This window comes from Stegodyphus dumicola, chromosome 3, assembly GCF_044657685.1.
Source record: "Stegodyphus dumicola isolate Sdum_Otavi_A_Nest chromosome 3, ASM4465768v1".
In the NCBI taxonomy this organism is placed as follows: Eukaryota; Metazoa; Arthropoda; class Arachnida; order Araneae; family Eresidae; genus Stegodyphus; species Stegodyphus dumicola.
Window position 1 is genome coordinate 185,006,269 of NC_140770.1, and position 25,589 is coordinate 185,031,857.

At 35.5% G+C, this 25,589-nt stretch overlaps 1 protein-coding gene across 2 annotated transcripts in view; it reads left to right on the forward strand.

Moving 5' to 3' along the window:
• LOC118187643 (troponin C) overlaps positions 1–25,589 on the forward strand; it is a 71,457-nt gene that overhangs the window by 7,306 nt on the left and 38,562 nt on the right. Inside the window, exons 2-3 of one of the 2 annotated variants that reach the window (XM_035357902.2) lie at positions 23,045–23,118; positions 23,272–23,302. In XM_035357902.2, the coding sequence (XP_035213793.1) occupies position 23,302 (1 nt within the window). In that variant the 5' untranslated portion in view covers positions 23,045–23,118; positions 23,272–23,301. The remainder of the gene's footprint in view (positions 1–23,044; positions 23,119–23,271; positions 23,303–25,589) is intronic. The other variant, XM_035357901.2, reaches the window with a different exon arrangement.

The following is a 25,589-nucleotide window of genomic DNA, read 5'->3' on the forward strand; positions in this document are numbered from 1 at the left end:
ATATTAAGTGGTTCTTTAATACTGAAATCCGATTATTTTTCACTTCTTGAATACTTTGTTTGGTTTCGCTTTTCACTATGTTCTTCTCAATGATTCATGTCGCATGTTTTTCAGAAACAAGTGTCTGTTTCAAAATTTCTTTTTAAACCATTTGGTAATTTTGTCTTAAAACAATAAAATATTCTTTCTGAGAGACTGAAGATGCTAGTTCTATTTCAGTGTCTGTGCCATTTTCTCTACAAGGGCTGTGATTACTAAAATATTCTTCATCCAAAATATCTTCCTTATCATCAACAAAGAAATCGTCATCACTCAACAGTTTCTAAAAAGATTTCGTAAACTTTTCATACCATCATCCTAAGGTAACACGCCATGTTGAACAACGAAGCAAAATGAGGAACGAAATCCAAATAACGCCGAATCTTGCACGAGTATTACACATCGGAATCATTTCCAAGAGATCTGCTTTAAAAACAGCTCAGTTATGGAAAGGATATGATCTTCAATTCAGCTACTAGAGATTTTAGCCTGGTACGATTAAGGGAACTTAATTAAACAAAGAAAGCAAACAGCTCGGGTATCTCAGATGGGATGCGAGATCTCACTGGTTAAATACTAGATTAAGAAGATGATAAAATGTTTACAGTATTCAGATTTTATAGCCCTGGAATTTAAGTTTCTTGACGATTGTCGGAATGATAGCGCATTATAGTGAATTTAAATATGCCATTTTGCATTAAGAAATGTGTATTAGGGATTAGAAGTTAATCTTTTTGACTATATTCGGACATATCCAGTCCACCAGTTTGTTTATTATTATTCGCCTGTTACTGTTAGTTTAAACGATTAACAAATGATATTGCTGTAGCAGTAATTTTCACTTTACTAATTACGTGCAGCAGTATCAACCATAGTAACAACAAAATGAAAAGAAACAGAATGTGGAAAATTAGTAATAAGTGCGGGATACAACAAGAAGAAGCATGCGTAAGGCGAATTTTTATTGCTTCATGTGTTCATGTCATGATAGCGCTGATAAAAGATATGTCCCGTTCTGTCACAGTCGTACCTGTATCACGTGTCGTATTTGTATCATGTGGTAAAACATTTAAAAGATTTAACGCGTGCGGGCAGTTGTTGTACCAAGTGAAAGTTTTCCGGCGAAAATTTTATTGGCGATTTTGAAAGTTTTAGTATCTCTTCCCGACATCACTCAGACGATTTTACGCTTGACTATATCATTAGAAAGATCGAAAAACAGCGAAAAACAGCAGGCCTCGCCAGGGAATTCAATATCAGTAAGTATTTAAAACAATTGGAACGTAGCCAGTGTCACATGGAAAATTGTGTCAGATAAACGATCCCTTCAAGAGACAGGTATCTTGTCCTACAGGTAAACAGAAACTGGCACTCTGCAGCTCAGCAGATGACGAATGAGTTTGTTGCTGCCACAAGACAACAGCGGATCTCCCGATGAACCGTAGCCAGACATTTTGGGAGAAGAAGAACTATACGCCCGTTGTGTGTGTCCCATTGTCCAGGCAACATCTTACCGTTCGTTTGCAATGGTATAGCGAGCATCGCAACTGGACTGAAAAAGATTAGGTTGCATATTATTCTCAGATGAGAGTAGGTATAGTATACTCTAGCGTAGGTATAGTCAGTATGGAGTATATATATATATGGCCGGCATTATAATCAATGACCGACAGCCTTATCTGTGTCGGAACTGGGATCAAGACCAGCCGCGGGACATACGATGCTAGAAATGAGAGCGGTAGCATACCAAGAGCCGCAACCTCGGAATATTATAGCATCATAACATGGCCGGCATTATAATCAATGGCCGACAACCTTATCTGTGTCGGAACTGGGACCAAGACCAGCCGCAGGACATACGATGCTAGAAATGAGAGCGGTAGCATACCAAGAGCCGCAACCTCGGAATATTATAGCATCATAACATGGCCGGCATTATAATCAATGGCCGACAGCCTTATCTGTGTCGGAACTGGGACTAAGACCAGCCGCGGGACAGACGATGCTAGAAATGAGGGCGGTAGCATACCAAGAGCCGCAACCTCGGAATATTATGGTATCATAATATGGCCGGCATTATAATTAATCGCCGACAGCCTTATCTGTGTCGGAACTGGGATTAAGACCAGCCGTGGGACAGACGATGCTAGAAATGAGGGCGGTAGCATACCAAGAGCCGCAAATTCGGAATATTATAGTATCACAATATGACCGGCATTATAATCAATGGCCGACAGCCTTATTTGTGTCGGAACTGGGACTAAGACCAGCCACGGGATAGACGATGCTAGAAATGAGAGCGGTAGCATACCAAGAGCCGCAACCTCGGAATATTATAGCATCATAACATGGCCGGCATTATAATCAATGGCCGACAGCATTACCTGTGTCGGAACTCGGACTAAGACCAGCCGCGGGACAGACGATGCTAGAAATGAGGGCGGTAGCATACCAAGAGCCGCAACCTCGGAATATTATGGTATCATAATATGGCCGGCATTATAATTAATGGCCGACAGCCTTATCTGTGTCGGAACTGGGATTAAGACCAGCCGTGGGACAGACGATGCTAGAAATGAGGGCGGTAGCATACCAAGAGCCGCAACCTCGGAATATTATGGTATCATAATATGGCCGGCATTATAATTAATGGCCGACAGCCTTATCTGTGTCGGAACTGGGATTAAGACCAGCCGTGGGACAGACGATGCTAGAAATGAGGGCGGTAGCATACCAAGAGCCGCAAATTCGGAATATTATAGTATCACAATATGACCGGCATTATAATCAATGGCCGACAGCCTTATCTGTGTCGAAACTGGGACTAAGACCAGCCGCGGGACAGAGGATGCCAGAAATGAGAGCGGTAGCATACCAAGAGCTGCAACCTCGGAATATTATAAATGAAATATACATAATATATAAAAATAGCAAAATGAAAATGAATATGAAATGTCTCATGTTCGTCTTTCCCGTGGTACTTCAGGTGATAAATTTCTTTTCATAGAAGAAAATGCGCCATGTCTTCGAACACTCGCTGTTCAGGATTGTCTAGACAGCGAGAATATTCAACGCCTCGTATAACTATAGTATGTTCTCCAGATCTAAACCTCAATGAAAATATTTGGAATGCTTTGGGAAGGAGATTGTTGGTCGAAAATATCCTCTAACGAACAAGAACGCCCTCATTCGTGCGCTGTCAGAGTGGGATCAACTGCTTCAACAGCTGTTGGATAATACTGTACAAAGCATGGCACGACGCGTGGAAAGTTGCATCGTATTCCAGATAGGTATATCCCGTAGTTGAATTTCAAAGATCTGCCATTCATGCACATTTTTCCGTTTCTCTGTACACAACCTTTCGTGGGCCGTGGGAAGATTACTTCCCACCTACATGATCCTGGGAGGCCCACCAGCGGCCGAGCGGTAAAATCGCTGAACACTGGTAGTTCTGTCCGAAGTTCAAATCCCGCGAACGGGCTGGCTGCATGGGTGTTTTCGTGGTTTTCCCCATGTGTAACGTGTATACGAGCCAGTTTCCCTTAAAAAGTCCTCCACGAATCCAAGGCATCCCTCCCCTTAGGCAGATAGCCGTAGTGTGCTTTGCCGTAATTAAAATACACACATACACACATGATCCTGGGAAATACATATGTGGGAAGCGCAAAACCCACTATAATATTTTGGCTTTGGTATTATAACGTTGGGAACTCTTAATTCCCACTTCAGTATTGTGCTGCCATCTGTGTTCAATCAATTGAAAACAGAATTACCACATTTGTTTTGAAAGTTCGAACGCGTTGTCTGAGATCTGTTCCACTGAGACACCTGTTTTGATTTGACATTTGCATTGCTATACGATTCTGCTACAAATGTAAGTAAAACACTGTTTTTATTACAATAACGTTCTCTTATTTTGTATATTTCTGCAAGAACTATCTAATATTGAATAATAAATAATGGGTGGAAAGTGAAAATGCTATTGCATTGTGTATAAAAGCCACGTGCAATAGGTATGTTGGAAAAATTAGAATATTTTTTTAAATACATTTGAAAATATCATTCAATTCTACTGAGAAAGAAAAGGATTATTTTGGCATGATTTTTACCGAGGAAATTTTACAGAATATTGTTGACGATGTATTACAGAATATTGTTGACATATGCAAAGCAGCCTTAGAAAAGGAAGAGATTGGGTGATACCACGAAAGACATTATCCTGAACTGGAAAGAAATCACATCAGAAAATGGGTAGGTATGCATATACTCATGGGTAAACATCAATTGCCTGAACTGAAAAACTACTGCAGCACAGACCCTATTCTCAATGTTCAATCAGTAGTAAGAATAATAATCGCAAAGAGGTTCAAAAAAGTAACTGAGATTTTACACAAATCGAAAACGATAACAGCACATACCTATGGGGGCAACTTGGGCATGATGAACTCGATAAAGTCAGACCAATCCTCTCACACCTCAATGATTCCATACCTAAAGTCTACGAACATTCGTCAACATTATGAATAGATGAATGTATGATAGCTTTCAAAGGGAGAACTTCATTGAAGCAGTATATGCCAATAAAGCCTATAAAAAGAGGTTACAAGGTGTGGTGTTTAGCAGACTCTAAGACTAAACAAACTAAACTAACGGAAGATGTGAAACAGACAGGTCATCTTATAGCCTATGATAACTATTTGACATCTTTTAAGCTCGAAAAAAGTCTACTTATAAGTGGTCTGTTTTCTGTGGGGACTGTGAGCCCGCAAAGGAAGGATCTTCCACCAATGCTGAAGGCTAATAACAAACTGCAAAGCGAAACTGCGAACTGAAAGAATGAAAATAGCAGAACTTAAAGAATAAATGGAACGTGTCATTAACCACCTTCGACAAGTAGATATAGGAGAAAGTGATTACGCATTTCATCGAAAGAGTTGTAGAAAAAGTCATGGGAGTCATACACCAAACATTATTTTTCATTCTTAAACCGCACTTTTAGCTGTTGTAGGTATGTAAAAATATTTTCCCATTTTCTAAAAATAAAATATTTTAGTGAACATACTGTATAAAGGCTTTTATTGTGACACCTTTTATTTAAATTAAAACCTATAATTGCGTTTTATTGTTAAATTCCAGTCTACAGCATTTTAATACCCAATATATATTTCTTGTTCTATTTTGACTAATGTTATATACCATTTGCTCTCAGACTCGATTATTTGATTATCGCAAAGCACACCAGGGCGTCCTGCCTAAGGAGGGATGCTTTCATGAGGGAGTGTCTAAGGAAAACGCTTTGGCATTCATGTTACGCTTGGAACACTACGAAAATTCCCGTTCACTCTTAGTTAAATTTTACTAAAAATATTTTCGTTTCACAAATTCTGTACTGTTTTATATGATGTACTCCAAATTACTCAACCAAATAACATATTTATATTTATGTAATAAAAGGAGAGAAGTACTGAAGCAGGAACACTGAGACGTAGAAACGCAGAAATACTGATTACGCAGATACTTGATAGCTTAGAGAGTAGAAGATCTATATTGAAGAGGAAGAATTTTGATTGCATATAGAATGTTAATTCGTAACGAATAAGAAACTTGGTAGTCAAGGCAGACTAAATTCCATTTTTAATTAAATTCACATGTGTGGCCACAATTCCCTTAGCACTCTAATCCAGAATCCTGATAATCTAATTTCTAGAACAGTTACATTTTTAATACTATTGCGATAGAAAGACAGAGCTGCGAAATGACATCCAAGCAGCACCAAAGATAAAAGCAAAGTGCGCATTTAATCCGATATGGCAGTCTGTTAAGAGAAAGATTTTGGTTTAAGTTCGAAAGGTTTTAGTTACCAGAGTTTAGGTTCCCGATTAACTTCGTCATCAGCGTTGCAAAAGCTTTGTGGTATAGATTAATCTAGAAATGGCGCAGTCCAGAAATGTTGTTATTTTTAGAACAGCGAGACGAAATACTCAAATTAAAAATGAGGAATTAAGAGGTTATTATTAAATTAAACTAGAAAACTGATTTACATATCTTTTATCTTGTAATTTAAAGTTAAGTTGTAATAACAAACGAAAAAAGACCTATGTGGTCAAAAATTTTGCGCATTGGGCTGCAAAACTAAGGAAATTAGAAGATAAATTTTAGTACGCACGCTAAAAAGTTACCAAAAACTATGGCTTCCTGAAAACTTCAACATAAACATATTTAGTAGCTATGAAATGCGTGAAAAAGGAGAAAATACAACATTTGAATATTTGCAAGTAAAATTAATAAAAAGTAAGCTATATGCTAAACGAATTAAGTAATTTTAAACACAGTAAAAAACAAATTAATTGATTGAGGTAAAAATAAAATAGTAAGCTATATGCTAAACGAATAAGGTTTAAAACACATTAAAATACTAATCAATTGATCGAGTTAAAAACAAAAATAAAAATTAAAAGCGGTAAATGGTTAATTAGCCCAATTCGAAGTTCATTTTGCCTCGTCAAGGGAAATTTTTAAAATGAGTTTCGAATTAAGCTTGTAAGGATCTTAAGTTTTACTAACGTTTATTTTATTTTAAATCTTTACTATCACTTCTTATTTTCTACTTCCGGCCAGAATTATAGGCGTTAACGTATTTATGCAAAGTTTGTCTGGCGAACGCCAAGTATTTAAGTTGTGGCTTTTTGCCAAGCGAAAGAGAGGAAGCAGTTAGTCGAAGCAGGCCGCTTACCTTAGAAGTTTTACTCAGTTGCTGATTGCCTTCCAGGCCAGCTACATACGGCTTCCTGTTAATATAAGGCCAATCTTCCACGTTTATTATTTCAAAGTCAAATTAGAGTTTAGTTTTATTTTTATATTTTTACGTTTAGACCACAAGTAGTGGGTCTTTGTATTCCGAAGTACGGAAATTATTGTAAATAGAGAAAAATAAAGGGTTTTGTATACCCTTCTTGTGTATCCTGTCTACTTACCACAGTTATTGAACATAGCTTTAGTAAGCTCTCTGTTCCAAGTCAGGTCCTTGCATGTTCCCGAAGAAAGTAAGACGGAACAATGAACCTGATAGTGGCGCCCAACGAAGAAGAATAACCATGGCCGAGTTTGAAGAAGAACCTGTGCTGCCTGCAGAAGCGGCTCAGAATCCAGAAATGCCAGCTGCCGCCCTGGAAGGATTTGGTTACATCGTCCAGACCATGCGCGCTTCGATGAAACCAGAAGCAACATTTAATGGAAACTCACCGGTAACCAGTTTTTTGGAAAAATTGGATGACCACTTCATGCTCTACCCGTGCACGAATTTCAAAAAGTTACCTTAGCTACCAGCGCTTTGAGGGGCCAAGCGCTTAACTGGTTCAAATGTATAGGCAGAAGTCTCTTGGGTCAAGCAGGAAGTCCCACCTATACTTACGAGAATTTCAAGACTGCCCTACTAAAAGCCTTCCCTGTTGTAAGGGATCGTGCGAAATTAGAAACGGAACTTTTTAGTATATATCAGCAAAGAATCGAAAATCTCTCAAGTTTTATTTTAAGAAAAATTCACGTCTTCAAACTCTTGTATGGAAACCGTCCGCATCCTGAGATAATTCAAGTGATTTTGCCGAGGTTACTGCCCCAAGTGCAAGACTTTATTGAATTAAGAAATCCGACTACACTGGAAAAGTTATTTGAGCTAGCAATCCAGTTTGAAAGTAGAAGAACGGCGAACATTGAAAGAAGACGCCAATATCAACAGCGAAACCAATTTGGTGCGCCAAGACTACAGCAAACTCAAGCACACGGCTACGGAAGCAAAGCGAATCAGTGGGCAAGGAAACCCGAGCATTCAAAAACAGCCGGCGAACGTCGACAGTTCAATAGCAATCCAGGAAAAAAGTCTCAAGGCCAGTGGAAAAAGAAGGAAAGCACGGAAATGAAAAATAATTTAAACTAAAACGGATTTCTGCTGACGGGAGGGTGCGGAAATCCGAAAGCCACGAAAGCCCCTCTTCCTTCAAGTTAAATACAGTAATGGTGAAAAATTTAACTCTTCCGAAGATTGAAGTGTTGGTGAATAATATTCCAGCCACCGCACTCCTGGATACAGGCGCGCAGTGTTCCTGTGTGGCAGAAGATTTTTTTAGGAAGTATTTTCGGAAATACCGCATATATAATTCGGATAATACGACAGTGTTAGCGGCGCAAGGAGAAAAATGTAAGTGTATAGGTAAATTACCGCTGTATGTCCATATCAAGGACGAACAAGTAAAGGTGATGTTTTTCATAGTAAAGAATCTGCAAGCACATATTATTTTAGGAATAGATTTTCTTTCAGAGGCACAAGCAACGCTGGATTTTAATGAAGCGTCCCTTAAGCTGACGATGAAACCAGTTCGTGCAGAAAAGGCTGAACCGCCGATGTTAAATCTTGACCACCTGCCTAATGACGAGCAAGGAAGAATCCGACAAGTGGTAAGTGCATTTGCTTCGTTATTTAGTGATATTCCAGGATTTACTCAGGTTACTAACCATAGTATTGACACCGGAGATTCAATGCCAATTCGCCACAAAGCATACCGGTATGATAAGAATAAGGAAAAAATTATAGAATGGCATATCACCGATATGCTACGTAAAAAGATCATAACGCCCATCTCAAGTAGTTATGCTAGCCCGGTGGTTTTATGTAAGAAAAATAATGACTATCCTTTGACACATCCAAAAAGGTGGAGATTCGCAATTGACTACCGTAAATTAAACTCCATAACTAAATATCCGGTATATCCGTTACCTATTATTGAAGAAATTCTAAGGAACATAACATCCACCAAATATATGACGACTTTAGACTTAACGACTGGTTATTTTCAAATAGGGGTTAGGCCTGAGGACGTGCCTAAGACTGCTTTTATAACCAAGTCTGGCACTTATGCATTTTTGCGTATGCCGTTTGGCCTTTCAGGGGCGCCGGCAACATTTCAGCGATGTATGGACATTGTGTTAAGACCTGTTCTTGGAAAGTCCACATTTATCTATTTAGACGATATCATTATTACTAGTGATAATCTCGACCAACATGTACAGGATTTAAGACAGGTGTTTTCTTTATTAAAGGAGGCCGGTCTAAAAGTTAATGTCGAAAAGTGCAAATTTGCAGCCCCTGAATTAAAATATTTAGGTTACAAAATATCTCAGAAAGGAATAGAGACAGACGAATAAAAAATAATCGCTGTACAAAAGTATCCGACTCCAAACACGGCAAAGAAGCTCTCTTCTTTTCTAGGACTTTGTTCATATTATAGGTCCTTTATAAAAGATTTTGCAGCTATCGCTGAGCCATTGTTAAATTTAAAAAGGAAAAAGGCAAGATTCTCGTGGACGGCCGAAGCCAATAGTGCTTTCGAAAAATTAAAACAAGCATTAACGCAAGCCCTTGTGTTGAAATTTCCTGAAAAGGATGAAAATTTAGAAATTTCAGCGGATGCTTCGGATTATGCGGTAGGAGCGGTACTTTCGCAAAATCAGCAGCCCGTGGCATTTTTTAGCCGAACTTTAAATCAAACACAAAGAAACTATTCCGCGACCGAGAGAGAGGCACTTGCAGTTTTGTTAGCAATGCAAAAGTTCCGAGTCTATTTTGGAAAGGCGCCAATAACAGTGTACTCTGATCATGCGGCGGTAACTAGATTGTACTCAGGGAAAAACTTATCCCCAAGGTTAATAAGATGGGCACTCAAGCTACAAGAATATAATCTGGTAATCAAGCATACCCCCGGAAAGGAAAATATCGTAGCAGATGCCCTATTCAGAATAAAAATAGATGAAGAAGGTAATAACGTAAACGTGGCAATGCCCACAGCATGTACAATAAATTCCCGAGAAACTGTAATAACCGAACTGGGTAAGGATCCTGAGTTTGGAAGCATTTCTGAGTATTTAAAGGATCCTGAAAATTTTAGCCACCAAGATATTGTGGCGATAAGAAATAGGGCGGCCCATTACGAACTAATAGATGGTCTATTATTTTATACAAAAACTACGAATTCCAACAACGAATTTCGACCTGTTATCCCAGCTAGTCTTAGGTTAAATATCCTGCAGGAGCTCCATGACAGCCCTTTAGCTTCTCATGCTGGTATTCGAAAAACTATCCAACGCGTACGCGAGGCAGTCTATTTTCCTGAACTGCAAAAGTTAACAAGGGCATATGTCCAGTCCTGCCCAACATGTCAAGCAGTTAATTATATTAATTTCCGCCCGGCCGCGTTTCTAAATAGTATTAAATCCGAATTTCCAAATGAAATAATTGGCATCGATTTATTGGGCCCTTTCCTAAAAAGTCAGTTAAATGAAAGTCGCTATCTTCTTGTTATGGTTGATCATTTTAGTAAGTGGACCGAAATTGTTCCCTTAAAACGAGCCTCCGCGAAATTAGTTACTGATTCTATTTTAAATAAATATATTTTAAAATACGGAGCGCCCCTAAAAGTTATATCGGATAATGGTCCTCAATTTGTAAGTAATGTATTTGAAGACATGTGCCAAAAACTGGGCATACGTCATTTAAAAATGGTCCCGTAACGGCCGCAATCAAATATAGCGGAACGGGTCAATAGAAATATAGTGAAAATTATCCGTAGTTATGTTAAAAATTTTCATGAAAGCTGGGATAACTATGTCAATGAATTTGCTTTCGCCCTTAGGACCGCAAAACATGATACAACGGGCAAAACTCCTGCTGAGTTATTTTTAGGCAGAAAGATTATAACGCCGTTAGATAAATTATTTTATGTGCAACAAAGAGCCCCAGAATTTAAAATGGGTGATAGAAAAACTAATTAAAGAAGAAAAAAAGAATACTGAAGTAGCACAGAGAAAACAAAAACTATATTATGACTTGAAACGACGGGGAGTAACTTATAAAGTAGGGGTTGAAGTATTAAAAATTAAGCATTCACTTTCTTCAGCACCAGAAGATAAAACTGCCAACTTTTTTCCACGATTTGAAGGACCATATGTCATAGAAAAAATAACTCATGCTGTTAAAAGCTAGAAATGGTGAAACCTGCTCCGCAAACATTGATCAAATCAAACCCTACTATGATCGTAATAAAATGCAAATATTTTCAGATCTTTTGCAGGATCCGGCACGGCAGACACCGCAGGCACAAGCTCCAGAGGTGGAACAACGACAAGTACAAGGGCAAGCCATTAAGAGGCAGGAGCAAGTGAAAAGAAAGTTTCCCCGCGGGAAAATTGAAGGTAACAAGAAAAAGAAGCCGTTCCATCGTCCAGAAAAGAGAGCTCACGAACACCCCCAGAATGAAGAAGGAAGAAGGACGACGTATGCAAAGAGAGCCAGGAGAAATGACGGCAACTATAACCCGGCTCTAAAACGGAAGATCTACTCATCCGACAGGACTCTCCGCAGCAAATGTCGCCGAACTGCGGAAGGGCCACCAGCGGCGGAGGAAAAGTTACAAGGAAAATTTGAACGGCCAGCAACGAGGTCCAAGCAGGAACACGAAAGAAGTTTCCCGGTTCCGCCAAGACCAGCTGCCATCAAACGGCCAAGACCACAGGCAGAGGCGAAAAAGAAGGTATTCAAGGGTGACCGAACTGGAGAAAAAAGAAAGCATCTAGAGGAAGGCACTGAAGGGCGAGCCCGTACAAGAAGGAGGATAAATCAAACAACAATCTACGCTACCTTCCAGGACTGGGCCCAGAAAAGAATGTCCGAATATCACAAAGATAAATAAAATTTTATGTTACTTTGCAAACTTAAGTTAATCTTTCATTCTTACTGCAAGTGGCAGATTTCAAGAAGTTTTACCTCATGCGAGGTCTACCTTTATCGCCAAAAGGGCGAGAAATGAGTTGTTACCGATTTTGATATTATGTTTTTCAATTACTCGCGCGTAAAACTAAAGTTGATGTATAATAGCGATGTGTAAATACTTAAATATTGTACAAGTTATTGTATAAATTTTATTTAAAACATTCTGGCAAGAAAGAAGTTTTAGTCTGAAAGACTTTTTGAAATGTAGTATTTCAATGTAGAAAGAATTCGCACTTGCTTTGAAAAGAATAGAAGTTAACAATGTACTACTAATGTATGTTGTCAAATGCGTAAAATTAACGGCATGTTAATATGTTCTTATATACAATGTGAACTGTTATTTCAAATGTTAAGAAATACCGTGATATGGTAAAAGTGAAAGTAATGTTAAAATTTTTTTTATTCGTGTGACTGTAAAAAGACTAAATCATGGTGAATATGTGTTAAAGGTTGAATGATGTAGTTACGCTACACTTGAGTTAGCCACTTTCAGAATAGTACCTCAGGGTTTAGAGTTGAAATTAGGGTGTGTTACGAGGTCTTGGTATGTTGAATTTTAACACATTAGTGTTTTGATTGTAGGAGGAAGTGTTGAACACGTAGACAGAAACACATTCGTGTTTGGTGTTCTTTTACAACACATGTCAGAGAGCACGGGGAGAGATAATTAAAATAGTCATGAATGAAATAAGAATGTTAAGAGAAATATAATTATACATGTTACTTGCCATTTCATTGTGTAACATTTCATTAAACTAGTTTTCCTTCCAGATCTCTGGAAGGAACCAGATTTGAATAAAAGCTCCTGTTTAGATGCAGTACAGATGAAAAAATTGTGTGTCCTGGGAGCTGCTATTGTAAAAACAAATTTCTTTCTTTTAAATTTCTAGTTTCTAGCGAAAAATGTTTGTAAAAGATTAACCTCGCGTTAGATTCTAGAGCTAAAAGTTTTCAACAAGGTCGTTTTAGACCTCAGTTTCAAACTAATTAACTCTGGCGGGAAGTATGTAAGGATCTTAAGTTTTACTAACGTTTATTTTATTTTAAATCTTTACTATCACTTCTTATTTTCTACTTCCGGACAGAATTATAGGCGTTAACGTATTTATGCAAAGTTTGTCTGGCGAACACCAAGTATTTAAGTTGTGGCTTTTTGCCAAGCGAAAGAAAGGAAGCAGTTAGTCGAAGCAGGCCGCTTACCTTAAAAGTTTTACTCAGTTGCTGGTTGCCTTCCAGGCCAGAGGTTTAATCCTCTTGATAATTTTTAAACGTATTGTAGTGTTCACAGTTCTCTGTACTACATACGGCTTCCTGTTAATATAAGGCCAATCTTCCACGTTTATTATTTCAAAGTGAAATTAGAGTTTAGTTTTATTTTTATATTTTTACGTTTAGACCACAAGTAGTGGGTCTTTGTATTCCGAAGTACGGAAATTATTGTAAATAGAGAAAAATAAAGGGTTTTGTATACCCTTCTTGTGTATCCTGTCCACTTACCACAGTTATTGAACATAGCTTTAGTAAGCTCTCTGTTGAGTCAGGTCCTTGCATGTTCCCGAAGAAAGTAAGACGGAACATTGAACCTGATAAGCTAACTCCATCACGCGTTTCGCCGAAACAGACAATTGAAACTTTGCGCGACAAATTTTTTAATAAATTAAATAAACTATGTCAAAAACTTTAATCTCAATTCTCTGTTCCAATTTCCCGACACGTCCGCTTATTTTGACACATTAAGGTGTAAAAAAGATAAAAAATAAAAAAATGTAAAGGCAATTCCGATGTACAGAAAAATAAACAGCGATATGGTATTAGTCAAAATATACAAGATCTTATGGGTTGGACCTGCGAGCTTAAAGAATTAAATTTTTGTAAAAGTACCATAAATTATATTTAAATCAAAAAAGAAAAGATAATATAAAAGACGACTAGAAGCATGGGTCTTGCCAAGACCTAGAAAAAACTTTTAAAGAAAAAATTATTAAAAACAGACCTGGAACAACGCCGTCTTCCTTGGTGACGAGGAAACTCGAAAAAGAGTGGGCAAACCCCCGAGCGTTTCCATTGCCCTCAACTTGTCGGATGACGTAGAAAGGGGGGAAAATAACGTCACTTGGTAATAGCCAATGCCAAGTGACTGTCCGTTGGCAGCAACCTGACTCATAGCAAAGGAGGGTGAAAATTTCTGCTTACTTTAGAGCCCATTTTAGGTAATTTTTTGCTGAATTAGCCATTTCCACTTTTCCCAATCCAATTTTCTTCAAACTACTAAGACGCCATTTTTCAACACGTTTCACCACCGTTTACCAAAGTAGCACCCTTTTCAATATCTTACAAACAGTGAAATAAGCAAAAAATAACATGAAAGCAACTCAAAAATCTTAAAATTCCGCGCAGAATTTTACTCTACAGAACAACTTTATCAAAATAATAAATAAAAATGTATTATATATATATATAAATGACAATGAAATATGCCAATCTTTTAAAAACAGTGACATAAAAAATACGATGAAAAATTGTTGCCAAACCCATATTTCTAAAAGAATGAAACTATTCAAAATGATGCAATTTCATCAAAAATCTATCAACAACAATAAGAGAGGAAAATTGTTGCCAAAATTACATTTTTAAAGATGTGAGAGGTGTACTCGGAAGCTTCATTTAAAAAAAAAAATTTTAAAATACAAAATATTATCATTTTTCCAAAATTCTTTTTGTAAAAGAAGTCGCAAGGATGAAAGTTTAACGTGTCCAAAAATCAAAGAAAAATAAACTGTACATTTTTAAAAATAAACGTTTTTAGAAAAAATCCCGTTGAAAAGGTGTTAAGCTCCCTTTGTTAAATAAATTCGTATTTAATCGATTTACTGAAACATGAAATTTATTTTAAGTTCGTAAAATAGCTAAGTGCCTACGTTTTATGACGATGTGAAAATGGAGTGTGTAGAGTAAAATCTCGCTTTCCTATAGCCCCTTATGTTTCAAAATGACGCGATTTCGTCACAAAACATAAAATTAAAAAAATCGAATTCGAATTTCGAAAAAATCGCTTCGAGGTGCACTGGCTCTTGTCTAGATGCACCTATGTACCAAATTTCGTAGCCGTGGGTCTATTAGCTTACGCACAGCGCAAACGAAAGACACACACACACACAGACATAATCTTTCTTTTATTATATGTAGAGATGAAGGAGATATTTAATATTAATTTAATAAATTCTGAATAACAAACATGAAACTATCCCTAACATATAGGTCATCTTTTTCCACATAGTCTACATGCGCATTAAAACGTCACATAATTTCAAGAAAAATTCAAAGTTCAGATAATCGTGATACCTTTATTGGCATTATGTGATTGGTCGCACCCCTATGGAAAATTTCGAATTCATTGGCGACTTTATGAATTAGCAATATAGTTTTGTTTGGCTAATTTTACGTCTTATAAGTTTTATTGTGTTCATAAATAGCGAAAAAAAACATTTTATAAGAGAAAAGATAAAAATCTATGTGGCCAATATTTATACTTTAAAGCATATACCGTTTAGTTAAATATAAAGTTGCAAATCTACATATGCGTACCACACACGTTACTAAAATACATGTATGATATGCTCATGCGAGATTGGCTCTTGTTGCGTGTACACTATGGAAGTAAAGTGGAAACTAATTCTACTACGTTATAACGTATTCTCGAATCGAGAAGCGTATAATCAGAAAGTACCTATTTAATTTCAGTTTACTAATTTTACATGTGCACATCCATTTACAATATTCAGTATACCCAGCATAATATTATTTATAATCTTATATATATATATATATATATATATATATATATAATATTATTTATAATCTTATATATATATATAATATTATTTATAATCTTATATATATATATATATATATATATATATATATAATATTATTTATAATCTTATATATATATATAATATTATTTATAATCTTATATATATATATAATATTATTTATAATCTTATATATATATATATATATATATATATATATATATATAATATTATTTATAATCTTATATATATATATATATATATATATATATATATATATATATATATATGCGGCTTAAGTGCTTGTCGCCGATAGTTTATTGGTTGCTTGCGTAATTGCAAATTGTTTTATTCCCCGTGCAGTGCAGCACGTCACGAATATTATGAGAAAACTAAGCAGGAAAAATTAAAAATACAAGAGCACGTTCATTTAACATTTAATAAATAAATTTAACATCTATGTATAATAGAATTCGGAAATATGCAACCAGCAAAAACCGGCAACGATGAAAAATCAAATAAAATGAAATAAATAAATATCTTTATTATATGCTGCTTAAGTGTCTGTTTGTAGCCGGTAGTTTATTGGTTGCTGCGTAACTGTACTAGCCAATGGGGTGAAGTTGCCAAAGCACAGGGTTGCCGTTTCAATTGAGACATAGACAATTTCCTGTAAAACTTGCCTTTGCTATGACCATCAATAAGTCTCAGGGCTAAGCGTGTTGGCATTTTTTACCTGAGCCTGCATTTGGACACGGTCAACTTTATGTTGCCTGTTCAAGAGTTCGTGAAAGAACGGACGTAAAATTAAAAATAATGTATGGTCCTCTGCAAGGCGAGCTTAAAAATGATGAAAAGATCTACACACGAAATGTTGTGTACAAAGAGATCTTTGACATGTGAATTAACATTTTATTATTTAAATCACCTTTATTTATTGAGCTAGCGGCCGCTCTTATGTACCGCCAGTGGTTTCCTTCATTGCACTCTGCTTTAAGCAATTAAGCAAGGAGGGGGAAACCCCGCGCGGCAGTAAGCAAAGGGGCGTCCTCGCCGCCGGCCCTGGATAATTCAGTTTAAATTAGTAGACACCTTTACACAAATCATTTTATTTGCAATTTATAATATCTAGAACAGCGGTCATTTCATGTGACCGCTGGGCTTTCTAGTATTTAGTATCTGACTCAGAATGGGGAAAAGGCGTAAAATAATTATCATAAAATTTCAAACTATCAGTAATGAAATCTTAATTTATGAGAAATTATAAAAAGTTATTGATAACTACTTATAAATTACATATGCGGTAATCAGTAACTTTTCATAAGTTATGGACAATTACATATGAAAAGTTATTCCGTTTTCTTTTTTAAAAAAATGGAGAGTGCAGCTGTAAGCAATGCTAAACTTCAGCAGAAAGGAAACTGTTAAAAAATAAAATTAGGTTCATTTGAAATAATTCAAAATAATGGTTCCTAAATGCAATAAAAAATTTAAATTTAAACCTATATTAAAGTATTTGTGCAACTCTCATGGCTGATGCCTCAAATCGTTTTTGGAATCAAAAATATGTACTTGACAGATTAACGTACTTCATCTATTAGTATTACTATATCTATGGTCTGTTAGGGGTGAATAAACTGATTAATTTAAGAAAGTAAAAGCAGTTCTTATACTTTTGAATCTGATTGATTTAAATAAAAATACATTTAATTCATGATATAGCTAATGAAAAATATTAAATATTTTATAGTATTACATTACATATTTTTCACTCTTTAGATATACTGAAGATATATAACGTTTCTATGAGTGCTTGGGCCACTTCTACTGATAATCTATGATGATAAACAATTTGAAACTAAAAGAACCCTTCTAGGCGGAGGATAAAATCTAAACCTTTTTCCCCCCTCCCTAATCAGTTCCTATTTGCAAACGGATTACCGTTTTGATATTTAGACACTGCTGATAAAGCAAAGCAATGGAATCTCAAATATTGGAATTTTGTTTGATATTTGCTCACATTTTCGTTCAGCGGTTGTACTCAATGATGTGATCTCTAAACGGCGAAATTGGGACGATTAGTGAGCTGTTTAATTTAATTATAGCTGTATCACTCCAATTAATCGTACTTAGAAACTGCAAAATCTTTTAAATAATTTGCTAAGTACCACAACTAAACCTGAGCTCTTTATCTTCCGAATCATCTTCACAGCGGTCCCATATTGTTCTTGGAATGTAACTTTTCCAATGAAAATATTTTAAAATGCGATGGCCACTTAATTCTGAAATCTCGCGAAACACTTGTTATACAGATTTTCTTGAAGTCTGACGCTACATTTCATCAAAGTTTGTTTTTCGTAAGGTCTTCGTGCGGTCTTTCGGAACGTTTCCTATATACCGTATTTATGCGAATCTAATGCGCATCCCCATTTTAAAACTTTAAATAATAAAAAAATTGTTTGTCGGCGAATGTAATGCGCATCAATGGTATGAGGAATTTATTGAATCTTATTTTATACAACAATGGATTTGTATATAAACTATCAATCAATGGTATGATAATTTTATTTAAATTTAGATACCATATTTTATACAACAATGGATTTATACATAAAGTAACAGAACATAGAATTAACCTATTAGTGGGCTATTGTTATGTGAAACAATCATTGTTAATTACCACTACCGTATATACGGTACATATCGTAAAGTATGAACATGAAATAAATGGTAACATTTCTATCTAGCTAACAGTTTCTACAATCAGTGATTAATAGTAAACGTCTTTATTCACTATTTTGATGATAACTTTTTTAGTCCCTTTCTCCGTAATGGTGTAGTTACGAGACATATCAAACCAAATTGGCGTCTCGTCAGCGTTGCCAATTTGCCCCATTGAAAAATTCTTTTCCTTCCGAAGTGTGATGACATACCGCTAAAATGTTAGTAGTTTTCCCTCAAAATCTGCAGGAAGCTTTTGGCATATTGTTGTACGGCGTCTTAGAAATAAGCCCATCCGCTTCATAAACCGATCCACCCATCGACGGCTAGCTTTAAACTCTCGTTTCGGTATTCCAAGAACTTCAGCCTCCTCTTTTGCTTTATTTCTTATAGTGTCGCTAGTCACAGGTTGTCCATTCTTCCTCCTTTCACGTAGAAATTCCAAAACGTTTTCTTCAATTTTAGGGTGTCTTCCTTTGCGAGGGCCAGTGAATTTCTTTCTACTAGTTTTAGTTGCAAACAGTGCCAATTTCTGTTGCCGCCACAAGCGAACATTGCTCTCAGCTACGTTGAACTCTCTCCCAGCCTTTCTATTGCCATTTCTTTCAGGATAAAGAATTACTTTACGTTTGAAAGTAGCGTCATATGACATTCTTCTCTGCTTGCCCTCCATTTCGTGACTACGTACTCTGCAGTATGCAATAATGTGTCAACGATAAATGTAACGGTAAATGTAGTCGAGAAATACAGTAATCCATTGTTACGATTTAAATTCGGTTGACGTCATCGGCGAACTGCTGACGTCATCGGCGAACTTTGCACTCGAATCTAATGCGCCATCGAATCTAATGCGCACCCCAATTTTGAGTACTACATTTGGCCAAAACGATTAGATTCGCGTAAATACGGTATAATCTGGACAAATCCATCGGTTCAAACTTATTTTTTATAAAAGTAATGGTAATTCGAATGAATGGAGCTGTTCGAAACCCTCTTCTGAACTACACTGAAGTGGCATTGAATTACGGATAGTGAGTCAATAACGAGTTGGGCCTACTGGGGCTTTGATAACGACTGCCACACGACGAGGCATAGATTCAATAAGTTTGCGGAATGGTTTGCCAAACATCAGTTAGAGCTGTCCATAATTCAGGAAGGATCGCTAACGTTCTGTGAAGGGGTTTCATATCTTTATCGAAAACAACTCAGAGGTGCTCAGTAGGATTTAAGTCAGGGCTAATTGGTAGCCAATTATGACCGAGAAGTCAAACTATACAGCCAAGCAGTAGTCAACTAAGACCTGTGAAAGGTGCAGTTATCTTAATGGAATACTCCATTTCCGTGTGAATGACAGGACAACATAAATAGATGAAGCTGACTGCCCAGCAACTCTACGTATCAAATCATATTGAGGGAGGCTCGTACAAGTACCAGAGATCCCAAACACTGCCAAGAGGAAACACCGCAGACCATGATTGAGCCGCCATGGCCTTGCACCGCCATGGCATGCAGTATCCATTCTTCATGAGCCTGACGCCATATTCTCAGCCTACCGTCGATGTTAATAGTCAGAATAGAGATTCATCACTCCATGCTACTTGTTTCCAGTAATCTAGAGTCCATTCTCTCAGTTCTCTTGCCCAGCCAAGACATACAACTCGATCTCTTGCATTGAGCAATGGTATTCTCGTGGGTCTACGGCTCCCGAAGCTCATTTGGGAAAGCAAGCATTGCAAAGTCCGTTTACTGACTATACGACTGGCGCCCTCATTTAGCTGCGTGGTAATTTGAGCTAATGTTTGCCTTCGCTGGCTATGAACAATATGGCTGAGCCGTCTCACATCATGCTCATTCAGGGCTAATTGCGCTTTGCAATTTGCGGAATTGCTAATTTTTCCCCACAATCCTTGGATTCTTGGTATACCCTTGAAACAGTCGACCTAGAAATTCATAGCCCTCTGACGATTTCGGAAACTGAATGGCCCATGCGTCAAACACCTACTATCTGTCCTCGATCGAAGGCGTCTAAATCAGAAGTTTTACCCATACTGAAAAATGAAACGACGGATTAACAACAACCATATTATTAGCTATATATACAATTACCGCAACGCCCTCACGTCAGCATAAATGCGGCGCAGCGTAACACAATTTGCATAGTCATGTCTATCCTTAATTCAGTGGCACTTCAATGCATCTTTGCACTTTACTCACATTTTCAAACTCCGGAATTGCTAATCTGTAGCATTCCGAGATCATTTTCGTTGCTCAAACTTTATTCTGCCTACTCCGTTATACCAAAATGGTTGAATTTCAAAAGAAGGAAAATTAAATGAGTAGACAGCTGCTGAAGTATGTATACACTTTTTGAAACACCTAGTAGTGTAGGTAAAACAAAAGCGCCCGCACTAAGATAAAACATATTGTAAATATAGGCAATCATCAATATAATTAGAATATAAGAAAAGGAGAAATTATATTTCTTATTTAAGGCTTTGCGAAAGAGTGAATTTATCAATATCCGTTTATTGATCGATAGTGATTCGTCGATATATTTATCAACTTAATTTCTAAGTAGTTCTGAAGTTTATCTGGTAGAGAATATCTAAGTTTAGCTAAACATATCTCTCGGATTCCCACTCCGATAGACTTCTTCTAACGTTAAGTAAAAGTTCAGATGTATACAACGACATTATCTACTATTGTGCATTTGCATCATTCTATCACTGATGCATGAAGTGACGTAAGAATCTTCTACGTTGATGAATGTGTATATAAAAATAATTACTCGGATACAAACGTGTATTGTAGCCATTCTGATCTCTTTGAACATGCTGTGCCATAATTTGTAAGCAGCAACAATGCATTTATATGTTTTCGTTTGTTGATTGATGTCATTAAATTGTACTGACAAAGTACGTACTTTTTTTATCCATTTAAATTATATTTTTTTACTCATATCTTCGACATTTTCCTTAAACGTTTCAACAAAATGTCGCGCATCAGATCCTATTCTGCAAAATGTCAGACCGTTAATTTAGCTTTCGAATTTCACCAGTGTTTATTACTTGGGAAAAAGAACGATTTAAAAGTAACATATGCATTTCTTAATAAATAAAATCTTTATTTTATTTTTTTTAAACCGAATGGCCCTAGATAAACCGAACACAAAGCAAATTAAAAGGTATTTTATGTTAAAAATTCTTTGTGATTTGGATCCGTACTCTTCCTTCTCACTTTCGTTAGCTCTAACAAGGATGCAAATAAGATTAAAGAGTATTTAAATATAGGGTTATGGATGCTTTTGTATGCAGAACTTTTGTAGTATTTTTGTAGTTTTTGTATGTAGAACTTTTGTAGATTGTAGCTTTATTTCCTACCGCCCATCTTTGACAATTAATGTTCTGGCATTAGACATTTTGCAGCCGAAGTTAAATAGCGCCATTAACGTTTGAGCCAGCTTAGTTAGGCCAAATCTATGGTTTTAGAATACAATCCCTTTTTAAATTGTAAATTTAATTTTATGGATATTTTAGAACCCACAAGTGGCAGAGTTTTGAGTGCACCCACAAGATGTGCCTTTTATTCAATTCAAGATGAAGTAATTAGGTTTCTTTAAAAACCTTCCTAAGACTTAGTCGCGTATTTTCAAACGGAGCGATAATGCGCTTGACAGTCTAATAAAGTCTGAAGAACTTTGAGTTTATAGTACACAGCTAGGGCGCTAAAAAGTGAAAAACACAACTGCAAGGTGATGTTATAAAAATAAATCAAACCGGACATGGGAGACTTCACTTGCTTTGAGCTCAGTTTATCTTGGGCTATAATATGCCTTATAATATACCCAGTAATTATAAAGTACCTTAAAATCATCGTTAAAATTAATAAAAGACTTATTTCCAAACCTCGTGTATTAAGTGCATACAAATATCTTATATTCTTCTATAGAAATATATCATTTGTTTTGTTAAAAACAATTAATTACTCTTTAATAAAAGCAAACCTTCGCGCTAAGGAAAAAACTTTTCACTTAAAATTGAGGATTTAAAAATAACTCCCTTTATCACATTCACTAATTTTCACTTAGAAAAACTTTCTGGTGATGCATCATAGGCTCCTGTTAGATCAGCTAATTTGTTATTAAATTATTTTACTGAATTTGTTTTATTATTTATTTATCTATTCATTTATTGAATGGAATAAAAAAAAGTGTTTTAAACAATAATTTTTAAGGAATATTGCACAAATTCGTATTAGAAATAGTCAGCTTTCTTATAAGTATTTTCATAAGATATAAGGGTATTTTCTCTTGTCTTTCCTCTGATGTCTTCATGGTGTAACTGGAAGCATACTTGACGCGTGGTCCCAGCGAGAGCATTACATATTTTTATTGTCTCTTTCTTCAATATACCTAATGACTTTACAAGATTAATTCTTAGATCAGTTTGAAAGTTTACTGATCTCCATCAAGAAGGTATATTTAAATAACTCCATCAAGAAGGTAAATAGCTCACAAAAACATTACTTAAAATTTATTATTTCTGATAGTCAATAAACCTGCTGTAGTGATGAAAATTTGGTATTTTAATGTCAAGAAAATAAATAAACTTAATGCTTGTGCTTCAGAATGTAATTAAAAATCTCTTTATTCCAGAAGCTTGAGTAAGGTTCCACGAGTAAGGCACTTTCTTCAGAGTAAAACAAGAGAGAATATAAAATTAAAATACTGTAAGTTAAATAATGTCAATATGATTAAGAAACTGTTTTCTAAACAGTTTCTAATTTGTTTTCTAATTTAGGGATTATCCAAAAGTATTAAAATTTGTCTGCGTTTTGATTTAATGTAATTGTTCAACTTAATTAATTTGTTTTTTCCTGTAGGTTGAAGAACTCACCACAGAACAAGTACAAAGTATGTATTTTTAATTAAAATCACATCTTAGTCTTTCTATGATTTGAATAAAATTTCAGTTTAGTTTAAAATATTTCCTTCCTTAGTTTGTATTATGTTTTATTGAGTTAAATGTTCTCTGTTCACGTGTTTACTGTTGAAAATTTTGTTTGGTTTCATTTTCCTGTTCGGTTTCGATAAAGCGTAGTGTAAATTTAATTGAATAGTTATTTCGTTCATTAGATTTCGTTATATATATTCTACATATTTCGTTCATTAGAGGTCTCTCAATAAACAATAAATTTCATAAAAATCTCGCTGATTGCACTCTTAAAACGCGTTTTTTATACATTACACCGCCATTGCTATAAATCTCCCTCACCAAATAAAATGGAAAAAATAAGAAGCATTAGAATTTAAGCTTTTGGTTACATATATTTTTCTAAACTCTCTTTAACATCCTTATTGTTTTTAAATGAATGGCGAAAAATAATTGAAAAATATTCAATTATTGATACCTTGAAAATTTTCAAACAGTTCAATTATTATCATTTTATATTAGATTAATTCTTAGAAAGTTTACCATGAAAAGAGTTATTTTCCTAATTGAAGTCACGATTGTTTAACTGTTTTATTTTTGCTTTTTTTCTACTATTTTCTTGTTGCTCAAGTAATATTGAGTAAGATGATTTATAGCGACACTTTATATCAGAGTTAGAATTAAAAAAAAAAAAAAATAAGAACAACTTTCGTTGGCTAAATAAACCACGAGCATGGTGATAATTATCCAAATATATATTAAAATTCAATTCTTAAAAACACGTTAGCCTAACAAAAGTGTTTTAGGAAGCATTTTTGCGAAACCGCTGCGTTTCGACTTAATGCATTAAATTACGAATGGTACTTGCTTTACATAAGATTAATAACTTATGCACTTATGATATAAATAAGCCCATCATACGTTGGAATGCATATCTAAAATCGCGCAAAAAATGCCTAATCAACAGAACTCATCGTTTAGCTTAATTTATTTAAATGCTTTTAGCAGATATGTATAAACCCACAGCTAAGAACTGAAAACAAGCTTATTGGACAATACTTTTTCTTTTAAATTTTAGTACAATTTATTGAATATTATACTGAAAGTGAGAACATAGTATACGAGTATTTAACATTTATGTACACATAACCTGCATAAACGCTCTGGCACCATTCTGTTAGCTTTGCGAGTGTTGGGGTTATTGTAATTCCTACAGCTAGCTCTGTGGATTCTAATTATTAGGTTCCATTGCACTCCTTTCCAGAAGAAAGAGATGGAAGTGATATTCCTAGATTCATGCAAACAAAAGCTCAATTGCATTTAACTTAAAACTTAAATGAGCTGTACTTGAAAGTTAACAAAATAATGTATAGATAACAGTCCATTTGACAAGGCTAAAATTCATGATTCACTTTTACTCTGAGAGGAAACAGAATTCTAAAGTTCCTCAGACATCAAACAACTGTAGATAGAAAATATGCAAATTTTCACAATGTTAAAGAATGTTTTAAACCCTTAATTAAAATGATTTTCTGTATGAAGAGAACGCTAAAATGAACAAAGTTTTCCATTTCACTCATTTCTAATCACATTTCAGTCTTTTTCAAAACATCCCTTTCGAATAATTGTGTCTATTATAGAAAGATTGCTTGTATTTATGCAGCATCGTATCTAATGCAAAAGTGACTTTTTAAGTTTTAACTTCAAACAAATTTTTATTAAATATGTGCAACTTTCAGATCATCGTAAAGTTGATTAATTGACATCAAAACATACTACTATCACTTGTGAGCATTTTCCCAATAACTGAAGAGATTCTTTGCTTGACTGTAGTAGTGACATAACATATTTTCTGTCTCCTTACCAAATGCACGTAATTGGAAGCACGTCGGGCTAACAGTTAAGAGGTCCGGATTTCGTATGCCAACGAAGGCCCTGTTTATTTTTATATTTTCGGCTCTGAAATAAACATAATGACTCTATAGTATAAATGACTTTCAAATTTAATTGCATTAAATACTTACACGCATCTATATTATTCTCTGCAGAAGAAAACGGAGAAAATTTAGATTTTTCTTTTTAATAGTATAGATCCACATAAAGAACTTAATATTAAATAAATATGAAAAAAATTAATGGAACATTTGTATCACCGATCAAAGTTCCATTTCTGTTGTTATGGGGGCAGTAGAAACTAAATCCAAAATTTAAACGAGGTCAGAATCTTAATCTGTTGCATTAGCACCGACAGTGAATGCTGTTTCCTAT